Source organism: Gigantopelta aegis, chromosome 10, assembly GCF_016097555.1.
Source record: "Gigantopelta aegis isolate Gae_Host chromosome 10, Gae_host_genome, whole genome shotgun sequence".
NCBI classification, from domain to species: domain Eukaryota; kingdom Metazoa; phylum Mollusca; class Gastropoda; order Neomphalida; family Peltospiridae; genus Gigantopelta; species Gigantopelta aegis.
In genome coordinates this window covers 746,638-766,681 of record NC_054708.1, presented here as the reverse complement: position 1 = coordinate 766,681, position 20,044 = coordinate 746,638, and the positions used below count along the sequence as shown (strand labels likewise).

The window sequence follows — 20,044 nt, the reverse complement described above, 5'->3', positions numbered from 1 at the left end:
GATTACGTAAATACAGCAGGTCAAAATTGAATCTGAGGCCTATCATGTCTAATTTTCCCTGAAATTAGTGTGTAAGAATTTGTTGCAAATGGTCCCAATTTTGTGACTTTCACCATCCCTCCGACACATTTCTAATAATGTACCATGAATTCAGTCACCATATCTTTAATAAGCCTCCACTTATCATATCTAAAATGCAAAATTTTACAGTTTTAGATTTTAATTTTTTTCAAAAATTTAAATTTAAGTTTAATATTTAATTAAAAATGAAGTAAAATCTAATGATTGATTTTTTTTCCTTTAAATATTTCAAAATCTTTCCAAGACAACAGTGTGCAGATAGAACATAAGTAGAAGAAAAAATAGCTGCTCATTGTATGAAGAAATTCCAAAATTTGATAAAGGTATTACATTTTGAAGTTGGTGTCTCTCAAGTTTCCATTGCTAAAATTGGCCATGGCAAGGCATATGGTGGAGAGCCTCGCTACATAATACATAATTACAGTCTGGTTAACTTAAAGAGCACTTGTAATAATTGTTAGCGCTGTTTCTTTTCTTTTTTAAATATAAATTAGTGCTTTTTAATACTTTTTCCTATTTAAAATAATTAAAAATAATTGTGTGAAAAACAAATGTACTGTTATTCGGCATTCAGTGTTTTATTTGTTAGTTACATTGTGCCATATTTTGTCATCTGCAAAATACATCAACATTCATTTCATTCATATGGTTATCTTTTTTGTTTGTTATTTACTTACTTTTATAATATATGCAAAATAAATGTTTCACAGGTGTCGGAAGATGCCAACAAAAGGGGTGGGGTGACAGTTATATATTAATTCGCCTTTCAACTGGGGATGCAGAGTTTTCAAAGTTTAGAGGTATGCAGTGAAGCGCACGATTCTTGCAATATTAAGCGAAATCATATATACAGACACACACTACAGGTAGATATATGAAAGCAATTACAACATTTAAAGTTCTATCTCAAATATTTTTCAAGATAAAACCCCAAAACAGACACCTGTTCATGTTTATTATTTTTGATCTGCCAGTCCTTCACAAACATGCATCTGTTCATGTTTGTTGTGTTTAAGACCTCAGGATATCAGGGGGGGATGGGGGCACCAGAATAAATGTAAAAAATCATGCAGATTAATATATCATTTATTTTGTTAACTATATAGAGGATTCGTCACAAGTGTTTTAATACACCTGTGTATGATGTGTTGTTTTATGGTATGGCCTTGTACGTCCGTCCCTCCGTCCATACGTTAACTTTTTCTTGTCCAGACCATATCTTGCATACAGATCCATACAGGACCATCAAACCTAACATGTAAGAACAACTTGGGATGGCGGTGTACCATGTATGATTACTAGGTCACTGTGATACAAATAAATTAAATAATTTGTCTATATTCTGAACATCACAGGAAAATCTTGTTTAGCCTTTGAAGAAAACGCTAAACAAAATTTCAATTTCTAATAAAGAACAATAACTTCATTAATCAGACAGCACCTTCTCCAATGGATACAGTATCATAAGTAGTTAGTCAAAAACCAACTGTTTATCCATCCCATTGCAAACATTTCACATAATTAGAATTGAATCACACCCATAACATATTCATTAATATCTATGGCTTTCAATCAAATTCCTGATGGGTGTATCAAATCAAATCCTCACCTGTACGCTTGTTAATATGTAAAATATCAACCAAGTCTATGGTAATTGGTATTTGTTGTGGCTCTGCCGAGACAAATTCCATTAACTAGATGAGGCTGATATTTTACTTATTAAAAAATATGAGTAGCTAATTCTAATTATACCATAACACTTCTAAAATAACATTTTCATTTGATAGTTAGTAAATTACAGTATTAAAGTCACCTTTATCGGTAATAGTCATCATGATTAGCACAAATTACTTTGATATCACTCTTTAACTAAATTTTATGAAAATGTTACGCTCAGGTAAGTCTTGATGGCTTTTAACAAATGACCCATTCACAGCAACACATCATTACCTGAAGACCATGAAACTTTGCATATACCTTGAAATTTGCATACCATTATTAACTAGGTTAATATAGTAAATTATCACATGGGTTTATGACATGGATATCATGGGTAAGTTATAGGATAAACTGTATCAATAGTTTTCATTTGTTTATATAAAACACAACACATCTTAATGCATACACGATTTTAGTAAATATATTGTATCAACAGTTTTTATGTATTTATATAAAACACAACACATCTTATGCACACTGTAGAGGGAATTCGTAATGTCAGGTCATTTCCTGTAGTCTGTAATGAATTGTTGATGACAACACAGCAGCTCGGCAATCTAATGGAAAGTGATCTCACACTGCTTACTTACTCTCTTATCAAAAAGTGTATGGAGCATGTCTAAGGTGACCTGTCACTGACTGACCAGCAGCTGCACCATCTACTTTACATGAAGACTACAAAGAAACATTCTCACACTGGGTAGTTCAAGTCTTTTACAAGTGCTATTGTCTCGTGTCCCTCCATGCAGTGTACCCCTACTGCGGCAGTGAGAGCAGGGTTTGCTGTCCCTTGGGCAGGTAGACGACGTTACGTGCCCGCGACAGCTGGTAGGCGATGTCCTCGGCCGCCTCGATCTTCCTCAGCTCCACCAGCCCCTCCCCTGTGGCAGCAAACGCCTTCGCCATCAGGATCGCCGCCGTCGAGTCACCCTCCGCCATCGTGATGGCTGCGATCTTCTGCTGCTCCGCCTGATGTACACAAACAGTGGTTAAACACTCATTAATATAGTCCACTCATTCATTAAAAACAAACACTGTATAGAACAAACAATCTCCCCCCTCCAAAAAAGATAAATAAAGCCTTAGACAACCATATATAACCAACAGGACCACAGTTAAGGATTTTAATCAGAGGCTGTGCCCACAGTAAGCGTATTTGAACCCTCAGAATATAAACATGTTAATACCTACCAAACAATTAATGAGCTACTTACTTTTTCAACAACAAATCTTGCTCTTTCTGCATCTTGCTGTGCAACCTGTTTGAGCTCCACAGCTTCTGTGAATTCCCGACCAAATGTCAAGTGAGTCTGAAATAAATCAATATCATATATTTATGTGGATTCTGTAATATCTATGAAAATACATGTGTAATATATCTTTATGTACAGTCTATGTAATATGTTTGTATGTACAGTCTGTGTAATATGTTTGTGTGTACAGTCTGTGTAATATGTTTCTATGTGCAGTCTGTGTAATAGGTTTCAGAGTTTGACAAATCCGCTAGCCTGACGCCCGATGGGCTAGTGGCTTTAAAAAAAACAAAAAAAACACAGCTAGCTCACAATGTTTTTCCACCACTAACGTACGTTGGATAAATGTTATTCTGATATTGGCCATCGCATAATGTCAACAAATCAATAAGAATATATTAATATTCAACTTGAACTAAATTTCTATAAAATGAAGTAACATGAAGTTTCTACATCGCCAATTACAACAATACATACGATACAGACTTTGTTTCCTTTTCACTTTAAAGTTTCATGGACAGGAAACAACCGTAATGAAATGCATGTTTTGATTGGTTGTACAAGTCACGTGGTAGTAAAATCTGACACAATCATGTCAATATGGTAACAAAGATGTGAATGGCCAGTCCCAATTAATTAACAGGCTAGTATAACTGAAGTACAACTCCAGTCATGTTTAGAATTACTGTGTTTGTCTTATGTAGCTATTGTTTTCTAATTTAATGCCACGCTTACTTGCGATAGGGATGTTGGCAATCAGGGAACGCAATAACTGAGCCGGCTTGATCTGTTTAATTTGTGTAGCAGTTTGGATAATGTTTCATGTTGTACAAGATAATACTCTTTTTTTTGTCTATCAATTAACGAGTTAAATCTTGCCAATATATTTGTTGATATCTGTCTGACAATGAATATATTGCCCTGTAGGCTACTTGATCAACTGACATCACCGTTCCTGGTGACAATTCACTACCGAATACACTGAATAAGACCATGCATTATCATTAAATTCTTTTGTTTTGGGTGGTTAGAGAGAGAGTTGATTAAATTACTTACCCACTCCGGATGAAGGGGCGGGGATTGGGGGGGGGGGGGGGAGAGTGCAAAAGCGAAAACGGAATAATGGTTTAGGATCAAACATTACAAAATAGGGTAGGTCATGCAGTTTAAAAAAACAAAAACCTATATTATTAATTTATTTTTGAAACTTCATTCACCTCTACAGGTCGAGATAAATATTCACTAAATAATACTAATAATACATACTAAAAAAAAATACAAAATTATACGCATGTACATAAAACGAGAAGAAAACAGGTCAGCCGGGTTTTTTTTAGGTAGGCCTACTATAGGTCCTTCAAACACTATTTTTCAGTCTTATATAAAGTGTGTTGTAATGGATCACAAATTTGGGCTAGTGCTTTATTTTGGCAGGCTAGTGGAATTTACAAACCCACTAGCCCTGTGGCTGGTGACGTTACAAACCCACTAGCCCTGTGACTGGTGACTTTACAAACCCACTAGCCCTGTGGCTGGTGACTTTACAAACCCACTAGCCCCGTGGCTGGTGACATTACAAACCCACTAGCCCCGTGACTGGTGACTTTACAAACCCACTAGCCCCGTGACTGGTGACTTTACAAACCCACTAGCCCCGTGGCTGGTGACTTTACAAACCCACTAGCCCCGTGGCTGGTGACATTACAAACCCACTAGCCCCGTGACTGGTGACTTTACAAACCCACTAGCCCCGTGACTGGTGACTTTACAAACCCACTAGCCCCGTGACTGGTGACTTTACAAACCCACTAGCCCCGTGACTGGTGACTTTACAAACCCACTAGCCCCGTGACTGGTGACTTTACAAACCCACTAGCCCCGTGACTGGTGACTTTACAAACCCACTAGCCCTGTGGCTGGTGACTTTTAAAACAATCTGTCATACCCTGGGTTTCTAAGTACAGTCTGTGTAACATGTTTGTATGTACAGTATGTGTAATGTGTTTGTATGTAGTCTGTGTAATATGTTTATGTACAGTATGTGTAATATGTTTGTGTATACAGTCTGTGTAATATGTTTGTATGTACAGTCTGTGTAATATGTCTGTATGTACAGTCTGTGTAATATGTCTGTATGTACAGTCTGTGTAATATGTTTGTACATACAGTCTGTGTAATATGTTTGTAAGTAGTCTGTAATATGTTTAAGTACAGTCTGTGTAATATGTTTGTAAATACAGTCTGTGTAATATGTTTGTAAGTACAGTCTGTGTAATATGTTTGTAAGTTTGTAAATACAGTCTGTGTAATACGTTTGTAAGTACAGTCTGTGTAATATGTTTGTAAATACAGTCTGTGTAATACGTTTGTAAGTACAGTCTGTGTAATATGTTTGTAAGTACAGTCTGTGTAATATGTTTGTAAATACAGTCTGTGTAATATGTTTGTAAGTACAGTCTGTGTAATACGTTTGTAAGTATAGTCTGTGTAATATGTTTGTATGTACAGTCTGTGTAATACGTTTGTAAGTGCAGTCTGTGTAATATGTTTGTATGTACAGTCTGTGTAATACGTTTGTATGTACAGTCTGTGTAATATGTTTGTATGTACAGTCTGTGTAATACGTTTGTAAGTGCAGTCTGTGTAATATGTTTGTATGTACAGTCTGTGTAATACGTTTGTATGTACAGTCTGTGTAATATGTTTGTATGTACAGTCTGTGTAATACGTTTGTAAGTGCAGTCTGTGTAATATGTTTGTATGTACAGTCTGTGTAATACGTTTGTATGTACAGTCTGTGTAATATGTTTGTATGTACAGTCTGTGTAATACGTTTGTAAGTGCAGTCTGTGTAATATGTTTGTATGTACAGTCTGTGTAATACGTTTGTATGTACAGTCTATGTAATATGTTTGTATGTACAGTCTGTGTAATACGTTTGTAAGTGCAGTCTGTGTAATACGTTTGTAAGTACAGTCTGTGTAATACGTTTGTATGTACAGTCTGTGTAATATGTTTGTATGTACAGTCTGTGTAATACGTTTGTATGTACAGTCTATGTAATATGTTTGTATGTACAGTCTGTGTAATACGTTTGTAAGTACAGTCTGTGTAATACGTTTGTAAGTACAGTCTGTGTAATACGTTTGTATGTACAGTCTGTGTAATATATTTGTATGTACAGTCTGTGTAATATATTTGTATGTACAGTCTGTTTAATATGTTTGTACATACAGTCTGTGTAATATGTTTTTAAGTAGTCTGTGTAGTATGTAAGTACACTCTGTGCAATATATTTGTATCTCCAGCTGTATAATAAGTTTGTTATGTACACGGTGCAATATATTTGTATCTACAGCTGTATAATAAGTTTGTATGTACACTGTGTAATATATTTGTATCTACAGCTGTATAATAAGTATGTATGTACACTGTGCAATATATTTGTATCTACAGCCGTATAATAAGTGTGTATGTACACTGTGTAATATATTTGTATATACAGCTGTATAATAAGTTTGTATGTACACTCTGTGCAATATATTTGTATCTACAGCCGTATAATAAGTTTGTTATGTACACGGTGCAATATATTTGTATCTACAGCTGTATAATAAGTTTGTATGTACACTGTGTAATATATTTGTATGTACACTCTGTGCAATATATTTGTATCTACAGCTGTATAATAAGTTTGTATGTACACTGTGTAATATATTTGTATCTACAGTTTGTGTAATATATTTGTATCTACAGTCTGTAATATGTTTGTAAATACAGTCTGTGTAATATGTTTGTGTATACAGTCTGTGTAATATGTTTGTAAGTACAGTCTGTGTAGTATGTTTGTAAGTACAGTCTGTGTAGTATGTTTGTATGTACACTTCGTGCAATATATTTGTATCTCCAGCTGTATAATAAGTTTGTATGTACACTCTGTGCAATATATTTGTATCTACAGCTGTATAATAAGTTTGTATATACACTGTGCAATATATTTGTATCTACAGCTGTATAAGTTTGTATGTACACTCTGTGCAATATATTTATATCTAAAGCTGTATAATAAGTTTGTATGTACACTCTGTGCAATATATTTGTATCTACAGCTGTATAATAAGTTTGTATGTACACTCCGTGCATATTTTTTTATGTAGCCTGTAACAGGCCTTTGAAAATTGCAATCGTTTCACTTGCGTATCACTCGTGTAAATATAATTTTGCAGAGCGTGTTTTTCATTTATGTATTAAATTAAAGGGACTACCCCAAGATTGCAGCTGTTGTGAAACGTTTCCAACTAACAGTCTTATTGTGAAACATTTCAACTGAGTCTTATTGTGAAACGTTTCCAACTAACAGTCTTATTGTGAAACATTTCAACTAACAGTCTTATTGTGAAACGTTTCAACTAACAGTCTTATTGTGAAAAGTTTCAACTAACAGTCTTATCAGTGACTAAAATTACACAGTAAATATGTTTTCTTGTTTAGAATACCAGTCTCTGTATATACAATGTACAGTAGAATCGTGTTGGGTCGAACTTGGATGGGTTGAATACACTGCAACACTCGAACCAAAAACAAAGTCTCGAGTTACATTTACACGATGTTGACCGACTGGTTGGGTCGAACAACCCGATGGGTCACACACTTTCTTGAGCACCGACGGAGTTCGATCCAACAGAATTCAACTGTAGTTGTGATTGAGTACTAACGTTTGCAGCAGTTATTTTTCCTTTTATTCGTAAAATATTATTTTTGTACATCCAAAATTAATGTGACGTAAAATCCAGTTTTAGCTAGTACTAACCTTAGGACGACAAACACATTGACCCTAACCCTAACTCTAACCCTGAGCTGCAAATCTTGTATATACATTATTGATATTTAAACACATGGAAGAAATCATCAACGTTTGTCTTCTCTAAACATTTGGAATAGATGATCAATGTTTGTTTTCTTTAAACAATAGAAATAGATCATCCATCAGAAGCAAGGGATCTTTTATATGCACCATTCCACAGACAGGACAGCACATACCACAGTCTTTGATATACCAGTTGTAGTACACTGGTTGTCACAAGATATAGCCCAATGGGCCCTCTGACTGGGATCGATCCCAAACTGACAATGAAATGTTGTCCAAAATGAGATCAAAGATATCTATCAATGAAATGTCGTCCAAGATGAGATCAAAGATATCTATCAATGAAATGTTGTCCAAAATGAGATCAAAGAAACCTACCAATGAAATGTTGTCCAAGATGAAATAAAAAAACCTACCAATGAAATGTTGTCTAAGATGAAATCAAAGAAACCTACCAATGAAATGTTGTCTAAGATAAGACAAAGAAACCTACCAATGAAAAGTCATCGAAGATGATATAAAAAAAACCCAATGAAATGTGAGAGATGAGATCAAAGAAACCAACAAATGCGATGTCGTGTGAGATGAGATTAAAGAAACCTACCAATGAAATGTCACCTAAAATGTGATCAAAGAAACCTATCAATGAAATGTCGTCTAAGATGTGATTGAAGAAACCTACCAATGAAATGTCACGTAAAATGTGATCAAAGAAACCTACCAATGAAATGTCGTCTAAGATGTGATCAAAGAAACCTATCAATGAAATGTCGTCTAAGAAGTGATCAAAGAAACCTACCAATGAAATGTCGTCTAAGATGTAATCAAAGAAACCTACCAATGAAAAGTCATCCAAGATGAAATCAAAGAAACCTACCAATGAAATGTCATCCAAGATGAGACCAAAGCCGAAAGCTCGCTCTGTAAGTGATTCATTGACTTTCTGTGAAACAAGCTCTCTCTGGGTGATCAATTCACTGGCATCAAACTGAGCCTGAAAACAGTCAAACATCAACACATGTAAAACAGAAAGATGCACAACACACAGAGAACAGTAGGTGATCTGGGCCCTGTTTTAAGAAGCATTCTTAGCACCAAAATCACCTCCAGTGACTGAGCTAGCCATGCACTTAAGGTGATCTTAGTGCTTAGATCGCTTCATAAAAAGGGGCCCTGACCTGGAACTTTTAAATGAGAAATCCCCTTTTTATGATTACTGGAGTTAGTACCTTTTTATTACTTACATGATATATGCTTTACAAATGATGTCACATATACATGAAACATTACCCACGATTGCTGCAAAGCATGATTCTTAATGTCAAGTAAATCCATTTGTACTAATATATCAATATGTCTGACATAGATTCCAATAAAAGGAACTGGAAATCTGCTGGACTCGCCTTGACGAGACTAATAATGAGGGGTACGGGAATGATTCCCTTGACGAGACTAGTGATGAGGGGTACGGGAATGATTCCCTTGACGAGACTAGTGATGAGGGGTACGGGAATGATTCCCTTGACGAGACTAGTAATGAGGGGTACGGGAATGATTCCTAGTAATGAAGGGTACGGGAATGATTCCCTTGACGAGACTAGTAATGACGGGTACGGGAATGATTCCTAGTAATGAAGGGTACGGGAATGATTCCTAGTAATGAAGGGTACGGGAATGATTCCCTTGACGAGACTAGTAATGAGGGGTACGGGAATGATTCCCTTGACGAGACTAGTAATGAGGGGTACGGGAATGATTCCCTTGACGAGACTAGTCATGAGGGGTACGGGAATGATTCCCTTGACGAGACTAGTAATGACGGGTACGGGAATGATTCCCTTGATGAGACTAGTCATGAGGGGTACAGGAATGATTCCTAGTAATGAAGGGTACGGGAATGATTCCCTTGACGAGACTACTAATGAAGGGTACGGGAATGATTCCCTTGACGAGACTAGTAATGAGGGGTACGGGAATGATTCCCTTGACGAGTAGTAATGAAGGGTACGGGAGTAATGAAGGGTACGGGAATGATTCCCTTGACCAGACTAGTAATGAGGGGTACGGGAATGATTCCCTTGACGAGACTAGTGATGAGGGGTACGGGAATGATTCCCTTGACGAGACTAGTGATGAGGGGTACGGGAATGATTCCCTTGACGAGACTAGTAATGAGGGGTACGGGAATGATTCCTAGTAATGAAGGGTACGGGAATGATTCCCTTGACGAGACTAGTAATGACGGGTACGGGAATGATTCCTAGTAATGAAGGGTACGGGAATGATTCCTAGTAATGAAGGGTACGGGAATGATTCCCTTGACGAGACTAGTAATGAGGGGTACGGGAATGATTCCTAGTAATGAAGGGTACGGGAATGATTCCCTTGACGAGACTAGTAATGAAGGGTACGGGAATGATTCCCTTGACGAGACTAGTAATGACGGATACGGGAATGATTCCCTTGACGAGACTACTCATAAGGGGTACGGGAATGATTCCCTTGACGAGACTAGTCATGAGGGGTACGGGAATGATTCCTAGTAATGAAGGGTATGGGAATGATTCCCTTGACGAGACTAGTAATGAAGGGTACGGGAATGATTCCCTTGACGAGACTAGTAATGAGGGGTACGGGAATGATTCCCTTGACGAGACTAGTAATGAGGGGTACGGGAATGATTCCCTTGACGAGACTAGTAATGACGGGTACGGGAATGATTCCCTTGACGAGACTAGTCATGAGGGGTACGGGAATGATTCCCTTGACGAGACTAGTGATGAGGGGTACGGGAATGATTCCCTTGACGAGACTAGTAATGACGGGTACGGGAATGATTCCCTTGACGAGACTAGTCATGAGGGGTACGGGAATGATTCCCTTGACGAGACTAGACATGAGGGGTACGGGAATGATTCCTAGTAATGAAGGGTACGGGAATGATTCCCTTGACGAGACTAGTCATGAGGGGTACGGGAATGATTCCTAGTAATGAAGGGTACGGGAATGATTCCCTTGACGAGACTACTAATGAAGGGTACGGGAATGATTACCTTGACCAGACTAGTAATGAGGGGTACGGGAATGATTCCCTTGACGAGACTAGTAATGAGGGGTACGGGAATGATTCCCTTGACGAGACTAGTAATGAAGGGTACGGGAATGATTCCCTTGACCAGACTAGTAATGAGGGGTACGGGAATGATTCCCTTGACGAGACTAGTAATGAGGGGTACGGGAATGATTCCCTTGACGAGACTAGTGATGAGGGGTACGGGAATGATTCCCTTGACGAGACTAGTAATGAGGGGTACGGGAATGATTCCTAGTAATGAAGGGTACGGGAATGATTCCCTTGACGAGACTAGTAATGACGGGTATGGGAATGATTCCTAGTAATGAAGGGTACGGGAATGATTCCTAGTAATGAAGGGTACGGGAATGATTCCCTTGACGAGACTAGTAATGAGGGGTACGGGAATGATTCCCTTGCCGAGACTAGTGATGAGGGGTACGGGAATGATTCCCTTGACGAGACTAGTAATGAAGGGTATGGGAATGATTCCCTTGACGAGACTAGTAATGACGGATACGGGAATGATTCCCTTGACGAGACTAGTCATGAGGGGTACGGGAATGATTCCCTTGACGAGACTAGTCATGAGGGGTACGGGAATGATTTCTAGTAATGAAGGGTACGAGAATGATTCCCTTGACGAGACTAGTCATGAGGGGTACGGGAATGATTCCTAGTAATGAAGGGTATGGGAATGATTCCCTTGACGAGACTAGTCATGAGGGGTACAGGAATGATTCCTAGTAATGAAGGGTACGGGAATGATTCCCTTGACGAGACTAGTAATGAAGGGTACGGGAATGATTATACACAGTTGACCTACTCACCACTATAGACCAGAGTCGATACATAGTTGACCTACTCACCACTATAGACCAAGACTCTATACACAGTTGACCTACTCACCACTATAGACCAAGAGTCTGTTGACCTACTCACCACTATAGACCAAGAGTCTATACACAGTTGACCTACTCACCACTACTGATTTGAGGACTTCATTTGTAATGGATGGCAGAACACGATCATCATAGTCTTGGCCAAGGTTGGTGTAAATTTTGGGTAGCTTATCTGCCATTGGTCGGAATAAAATCCTTAAAGTGATATTCACATTCTGCAGATCTGTGAACAAAGAAAAATGTCAATCACAATAGTTGAGGCACTAATCTAGAACTGAAAGAAAACACAATCACAATAGTTGAGGCACTAATCTAGAACTGAAAGAAAACACAATCACAATAGCTGAGGCACTAATTTGGAACTGAAAGAAAACACAATCGCAATAGCTGAGGCACTATCTAGAACTGAAAGAAAACACAATCACAATAGTTGAGGCACTAATCTAGAACTGAAAGAAAACACAATCACAATAGTTGAGGCACTAATCTAGAACTGAAAGAAAACACAATCACAATAGCTGAGGCACTATCTAGAACTGAAAGAAAACACAATCACAATAGTTGAGGTAATATCTAGAACTGAAAGAAAACACAATCACAATAGCTGAGGCACTAATCTAGAACTGAAAGAAAACACACTAATCTAGAACTGAAAGAAAACACAATCACAATAGTTGACACACTAATCTAGAGCTGAAAACCCCCACAAACTTAACTTCTCGCCTCCTGAAAGAAAGGGGAGAAGTTTGATAGATTGGGAGAAGTGAATCAGCAACTGCTTACGACATTTAAGAAGTTTGATAAAAATGGGACAAGTGAACCAGCGACTACTTTTAGTGAGGTGGATAAGAATGAACATTGTGCACTTTGCATACATATAGTATTTGGGTCACCAAATATTTCTGACACCACCACTAGAGTACATTGATTTATTAATCAACAGCTGTTGGAAGTCAAACATTTGGAAATTTTGACATTTAGTCAAAGGAGCATGGCAAAGACATCCCCCCCCCACCCCCCACCCCCCCCCCCACCCCAAACATTCATTACTACCTGGGCCTGTTTTAATGGAGCTCTTATAACGCTGCTACTTACAAGATCGCTAGCCATAATATACTATGTCCAGATAAACTGCAATGTTTGATGCCAATGAAGCAGTTACACCAGAAACTGACAGCACAGTAGTGGTTGTTTTTTATAACACCTTTGCCACCACAAGTACATGTAACTGCTGTTTACTACTGCAAGATGAGCCAGTGCACGCTGTCTCAACATGGAGTACCTGTAACTGCTGTTTACTACTGCAAGATGAGCATGTGCACGCTGTCTCAACATGGAGTTCCTGTAACTGCTGTTTACTACTGCAAGATGAGCATGTGCACGCTGTCTCAACATGGAGTACCTGTAACTGATGTTTGCTATTGCAAGATGAGCATGTGCACGCTGTCTCAACATGGAGTTCCTGTAACTGCTGTTTGCTATTGCAAGATGAGCCATGTGCACGCTGTCTCAACATGGAGTACCTGTAACTGCTGGAGTTTAACTACTGCAAGATTTACTACTGCAAGATGAGCCAGTGCACGCTGTCTCAACATGGAGTACCTGTAACTGCTGTTTACTACTGCAAGATGAGCCAGAGCACGCTGTCTCAACATGGAGTTCCTGTAACTGATGTTTGCTACTGCAAGATGAGCATGTGCACGCTGTCTCAACATGGAGTACCTGTAACTGCTGTTTACTACTGCAAGATGAGCCAGTGCACGCTGTCTCAACATGGAGTTCCTGTAACTGATGTTTGCTATTGCAAGATGAGCATGTGCACGCTGTCTCAACATGGAGTACCTGTAACTGATGTTTGCTATTGCAAGATGAGCATGTGCACGCTGTCTCAACATGGAGTACCTGTAACTGCTGTTTGCTACTGCAAGATGAGCCAGTGCACGCTGTCTCAACATGGAGTTCCTGTAACTGATGTTTACTACTGCAAGATGAGCCAGTGCACGCTGTCTCAACATGGAGTACCTGTAACTGATGTTTACTATTGCAAGATGAGCCAGTGCACGCTGTCTCAACATGGAGTTCCTGTAACTGATGTTTACTATTGCAAGATGAGCCAGTGCACGCTGTCTCAACATGGAGTACCTGTAACTGATGTTTGCCATTGGAAGATGAGCCAGTGCACGCTGTCTCAACATGGAGTACCTGTAACTGATGTTTGCTACTGCAAGATGAGCCAGTGCACGCTGTCCCAACATGGAGTTCCTGTAACTGATGTTTGCTATTGCAAGATGAGCCAGAGCACGCTGTCTCAACATGGAGTTCCTGTAACTGCTGTTTGCTATTGCAAGATGAGCCAGTGCACGCTGTCTCAACATGGAGTTCCTGTAACTGCTGTTTGCTACTGCAAGATGAGCATGTGCACACTGTCTCAACATGGAGTTCCTGTAACTGCTGTTTGCTATTGCAAGATGAGCCAGTGCACGCTGTTTCAACATGGCTGTAGCAAGTCATCTTGCATGCTGTGATAATTTTCATCATTAGAACAGAACACATATTTCGACACTGATCAATCTGAACAAGAATATTGCATACATATTAAAATAACAACTTTTACATAAAATTGAACATCAATATCTCCACCTCACACTAACCCATCATTTCAATAGAAGTAGCAGGCCCATAGGAACAGGACAAATGAGGTGTAGAGGTTGGGGGAGGCATGGGTTGAATGCCTTACTTGACATCCCCTATAGCATGTACATCCTTCCCACTTCACATATCGTTCCTACGTGCCTGATCAGGGTCATACTTTCAGCACACATACAAACTATTGTGTTTCCGAGAACCCAACCAATCTACAAAAAAGGGCCAACTCCAAAAAATAATGACTAACCAACTTTCATTAAAATTAGTTATTCTATTTCTTTAACCGGGGCCATCATTCAAAACAGCTGGAGGGTGTTTTCTGTTTGTTTAGACCGGCCTCGGTGGCGTCATGGTTAGGCCATCAGTCTACAGGCTGGTAGGAAATGGGTTCGGATCCCATTCCATTCCAATATTTATTTACATGCTCATATACCACTAAGGTTTCAAGCATGTCTGTCACGGGCCCATCCTCTGGATAGCCAGCAGGAGTGGTCCGGGACAGAAATATAGGGGCAATTTTGAAATTAAGCCAAAATTATTAGGGGGCATTACAAAATTTATTTGTGCTCTCCAAATATAAAATACCTATTTCTTAAAGAAATTTTTTTTGCACAATTTTGACCGGGTGATCTAAACTTAAAATATCTCTAGGTCTATATATACTCATTTAACCCTAGGGGAATTGGGGGTGAGGTTCTTATACTGGGCGAGTCCGCCTCACAGGAAGTTTCGTTGTTTATGGGAGGTCCCACGTCGGTATTGGGAATCTAAGTGTGGCAGACAGGAGGGGGCCGAGGCCCAGGGGAGGGGGGGCCGGAGCCCCCCGGACAAACCTAGCTCCCCTACTGCCAAACCGCCTACGCCTACGCCTACCTACTATCTTCCGGTGGTCTCCCCCCCCCCCACCCCCCAACCGCGATGCCCTCCACCAGCGCGGCCCTCATATGGTTATTTATTTATTTCCTAAATTCTTTAATTTAGTTATTTTAATAAATCCACTAGGAGAGTGGATGTCACTTTTAGAGTGACAGAATCAGGTCTGCAATCACTGAAGAATAAGTTTTGTGTCTGGCCCGTCGGCGGAGCGGAAACGCATCTCTGGTGATAACTTGGTTCCGGGCGGCTCTCAGCAGTCCAAGAGAATCTGAAAGTTATGTCGTTCACAGACACCATCACCCTTTAATCTGTAAAAACCGAAGAGAGGTCCAGGGCAATATTACCAAGGACCTCTAGACGGTATGGGTACAAAGTCCCATTTAATTAGAGAAGGAAGAAATTTCTTTCTCCCTCTCTTAGTTTATTAAACAAATGGTTAAAAATATATAATAAAATAAAATATCATAATAATAAAATACAGAGCACGCTTGTAAACATTTATACAAATATAATTAAAAAAAGGAAATTAACAAATGGATTAAAAATTTACATATAAATATACAGTAGCCGGTGAGTAATCACGAAATGTCTAACTGCCAGGTTAGACACCTCAATATTAAACACCCAAGCTGATCTTTCATTCACTCCATTCATTTATCACATTCTTTCCTAAATTTAATAAGGAGGAGAAAAAGCCACCTACCTTATTGGTTAAAATTAGATATTCTTGTAAAATTATTAATTAAAATTAATATACATTATATTTTATAAAGTTAAAAACCGGTATGTTATATAAATTATGTATGATTAAAGTGTCCCCTCGTCCATAAGCTCGCCAGGTGCGATCGGAAAGAGAGCTATATTATAATTACTTAGTTGAGAGAATTAGTATTTCTTTATTATATTTATTCCCCATTTTAATTATTTACAACCCCCCCCCCCCCAATGGATAAAACCATCCGGGGTGGAGGCTCCTCCCTTTATATTAACCTATGACTCCCTGGTTCGTTATCCACCATGAGGATAATACACAAATGGAGAGACGAACCAGGTATGTCTTATAATAAATTACCAATAATTAAATTAATATGTCTAAAGTTTAATTAATTACTCCCGCGGAGGGGGACTAAGATATAGCCGGTCATGGACAGCCACACGAGATTAACTGCTATTATTTAATATATGACTACTTATGTTAATTAAATGTTTACTTTAGTTCCAGTTCGGATCCCAGTCGAGGCATGGGATTTTTAATCAAGATACCAACTCCAAACTCTGAGTGAGTGCTCCGCAAGGCTCAATGGGTAGGTGTAAATCACTTGCTACGACCAGTGATCCATAACTGGTTCAACTAAGGCCATGGTTTGTGCTATCCTGCCTGTGGAAAGCGAAATAAAAGATCCCTTGCTTTTAATCAGAAAGAGTAGCCCATGTAGTGGCGACAGCAGGTTTCCTCTCAAAATCTGTGTGGTCCTTAACCATATGCCTGACGCCATAATAACCGTAAATAAAATGTGTTGAGTGCGTCGTTAAATAAAACATTTCTTTCTTTCTTTTCTGTTAGTTTATTTTGTTTAACACCACCACTAGAGGTCATTGATTAATTAAATGGATTATCCTGAGTTTGATGCCATAGCCTCTATTAGAAATTAGCGACAAAAATTAGGCAGAGTTACATCCTGTAACTGCTCTCCAGTTCAGGCGCGTCCCGGTAACAGCAAGAATGGCCGATGACCACAGTTGTTTGTGAATCTTCAGCTGAGATTTATGCATGCCAGCCCCCGACATCATAAATGTCCCCACCTATGCTTTAAAATAAAGAATGATACAGGTAAAAATTAAGTTGATGAAATTGCATTTTGTTATAATGGACCATGTGTTAAATATAGGAGATGAATCTAGCGAGCTGTTGGGATTGCTCCCCATCAGTGGTATATTGGGCTATTTCTCGTTCTGGTACATCAAAATCTGTGGTATGTGCTATCCTGTCTATGGGATGGTGCATATAAAAGATCCCTTGCTGTTAATCAAAAAGAGTAGACCATGAAGTGGCGACAGCGGGTTTTCTCTCTCATTATCTTCACGGCTAGCTCTGCCACTTACCAATTCGCCAATTACAAATTTTAGGAACAACTGGTGAATTATATTTTGATTTGGCGAACAAATTTCATGTACTAATTAAAACTGCCTTCGTGCCCTTTAAAAATATATAATATGAAAGTAGCCTTTGTGTCTTTTAGGTTAGCCTTGGTGCCCTTCATTTCCTAGATTTTTAAAGGCTATCATAGTCTGCCCTTCTAACACTACATTTCACGGCCTGCCATTGGAAATGTATCTTGGGAACCATTTAAACTGCCCGGCTGTTTTCATTCTCAAAGATTGAGGTTTTTCTCATTCCAACCAGTGCACCATAACTGGTCAAAGGCTGTGGTATGTGCTTTCCTGTCTGTGGGAAAATGCATATAAAAGATCTCTTTCTGCATTAAGAAAATGTAGCGGGTTTCCTCTATTGACAATGAGTCAGAATTACCAAATGTTTGACATCCAATAGGCGATGATTAATATATCAATGTGCTCTAGTGGTGTAATTAAACAAAACAAACTTTACTTTGTACATACAGCTGCCATAAAGTGGTGTACTGTATTGTGCACCCCACACATGTATACAGCGGCCATAAAGTGGTATAGTGTATTGTGTACCCCACACATGTATACAGCTGCCATAAAGTGGTGTATTGTATTGTGCACCCCACACATGTATACAGCTGCCATAAAGTGGTGTATTGTATTGTGCACCCCACACATGTATACAGCTGCCATAAAGTGGTGTATTGTATTGTGCACCCCACACATGTATACAGCTGCCATAAAGTGGTGTATTGTATTGTGCACCCCACACATGTATACAGCTGCCATAAAGTGGTGTATTGTATTGTGCACCCCACACATGTATACAGCTGCCATAAAGTGGTGTATTGTATTGTGCACCCCACACATGTATACAGCTGCCATAAAGTGGTGTATTGTATTGTGCACCCCACACATGTATACAGCTGCCATAAAGTGGTGTATTGTATTGTGCACCCCACACATGTATACAGCTGCCATAAAGTGGTGTATTGTATTGTGCACCCCACACATGTATACAGCTGCCATAAAGTGGTGTATTGTATTGTGCACCCCACACATGTATACAGCTGCCATAAAGTGGTGTATTGTATTGTGCACCCCACACATGTATACAGCTGCCATAAAGTGGTGTATTGTATTGTGCACCCCACACATGTATACAGCTGCCATAAAGTGGTGTATTGTATTGTGCACCCCACACATGTATACAGCTGTCATAAAGTGGTGTATTGTATTGTGCACCCCACACATGTATACAGCTGCCATAAAGTGGTGTATTGTATTGTGCACCCCACACATGTATACAGCTGCCATAAAGTGGTGTACTGTATTGTGCACCCCACACATGTATACAGCTGCCATAAAGTGGTGTACTGTATTGTGCACCCCACACATGTATACAGCTGCCATAAAGTGGTGTACTGTATTGTGCACCCCACACATATATACCGCTGCCATAAAGTGGTGTATTGTATCGTCGTTCGTGTGGTTTTAGTGTTTACACAAACGATTTTCTTCAGTACCGTAGTTCTGATACAAATAAAAATGTTTATGGGCCATGGTAATCAAACAAGAATCTGATATTAACGATTTTTATGTCTTTTCTCCATCAAATTTCCTATCATAAATAAAAGACTGGTCCATTGTTAGGTATTGAGGAAGTGTTTTACCTATCACGGTGATTAGATGTGCTTGAGATACTGTTACACAATTTGTTTGCCATGCTCGTACTTGTGGTAAAGTACTTGAAATCAAAGCGTAGTGGAAATTGATTTAAGGCGCTGACACGCCTTGGTTTGCCATGCTCGTACTCATGGTAAAGTACTTGAAATCAAAGTGTAGTGGAAATTGATTTAAGGTGCTGACAGAATCAAAATCTATCTTGTAGTTCTAACTCACACTAACACGAGCGCATGCATGCATGTAAAAAATAACAATGAAATTTCCATTACTACAGGGCTTATTCCAAAGGTCAGTTAATTGATTGTCGTTGTTGGTATTGTTTTAAGTTTAAGTGATTTGCATGACATAAGAACAGATTAGATTCTAAAGTGACACCAAGACTTACATGATGACAACCGCCCAAATATTACTGAGATAAACAATAAGTATGTTTTTATGCTTTGTAATATACTAGTATTAACTAAGAACATCTTATATTTTGGTAAAATGTTTTGGGGTTTCAGGGGTTATTTTCCCACACATTAATTTTTCTTTCGATTTTTATTTTATTAGTAGCCTACTACTGTAGCATTTACAATATCCAAATTAAACGTATACGTGCGCGTGTTTCATCTATAGGACAGCCACTCCCAAGAAAATCCCGTACTGGATATTTTACCCCTCTTGCATCGTCACAAAGTTTATTTCATCCGTCTTGCATCATCACAAAGAGGACTGCCACACCAGACTATATATATACAGTACGCGAACCAAACATAATTGCGTCTAGACGGCGACTCCGACCAAGCTAGACAGGGTCTAGAAGTCGGGAAAA

General features: G+C 38.9%; 1 protein-coding gene across 1 annotated transcript in view; it reads right to left on the bottom strand.

The window, feature by feature from the left end:
• Positions 1-2,195: 2,195 nt before the first annotated feature.
• Positions 2,196-20,044, bottom strand: part of LOC121382913 (prohibitin-like) — a 33,490-nt gene continuing 15,641 nt past the window's right edge. Inside the window, exons 3-6 of the mRNA XM_041512594.1 lie at positions 11,976-12,118; positions 8,798-8,914; positions 3,015-3,110; positions 2,196-2,769 (exon numbers count right to left, since the gene is read on the bottom strand). Coding sequence (XP_041368528.1) covers positions 2,557-2,769; positions 3,015-3,110; positions 8,798-8,914; positions 11,976-12,118 — 569 coding nt within the window. The 3' untranslated portion in view covers positions 2,196-2,556. The remainder of the gene's footprint in view (positions 2,770-3,014; positions 3,111-8,797; positions 8,915-11,975; positions 12,119-20,044) is intronic.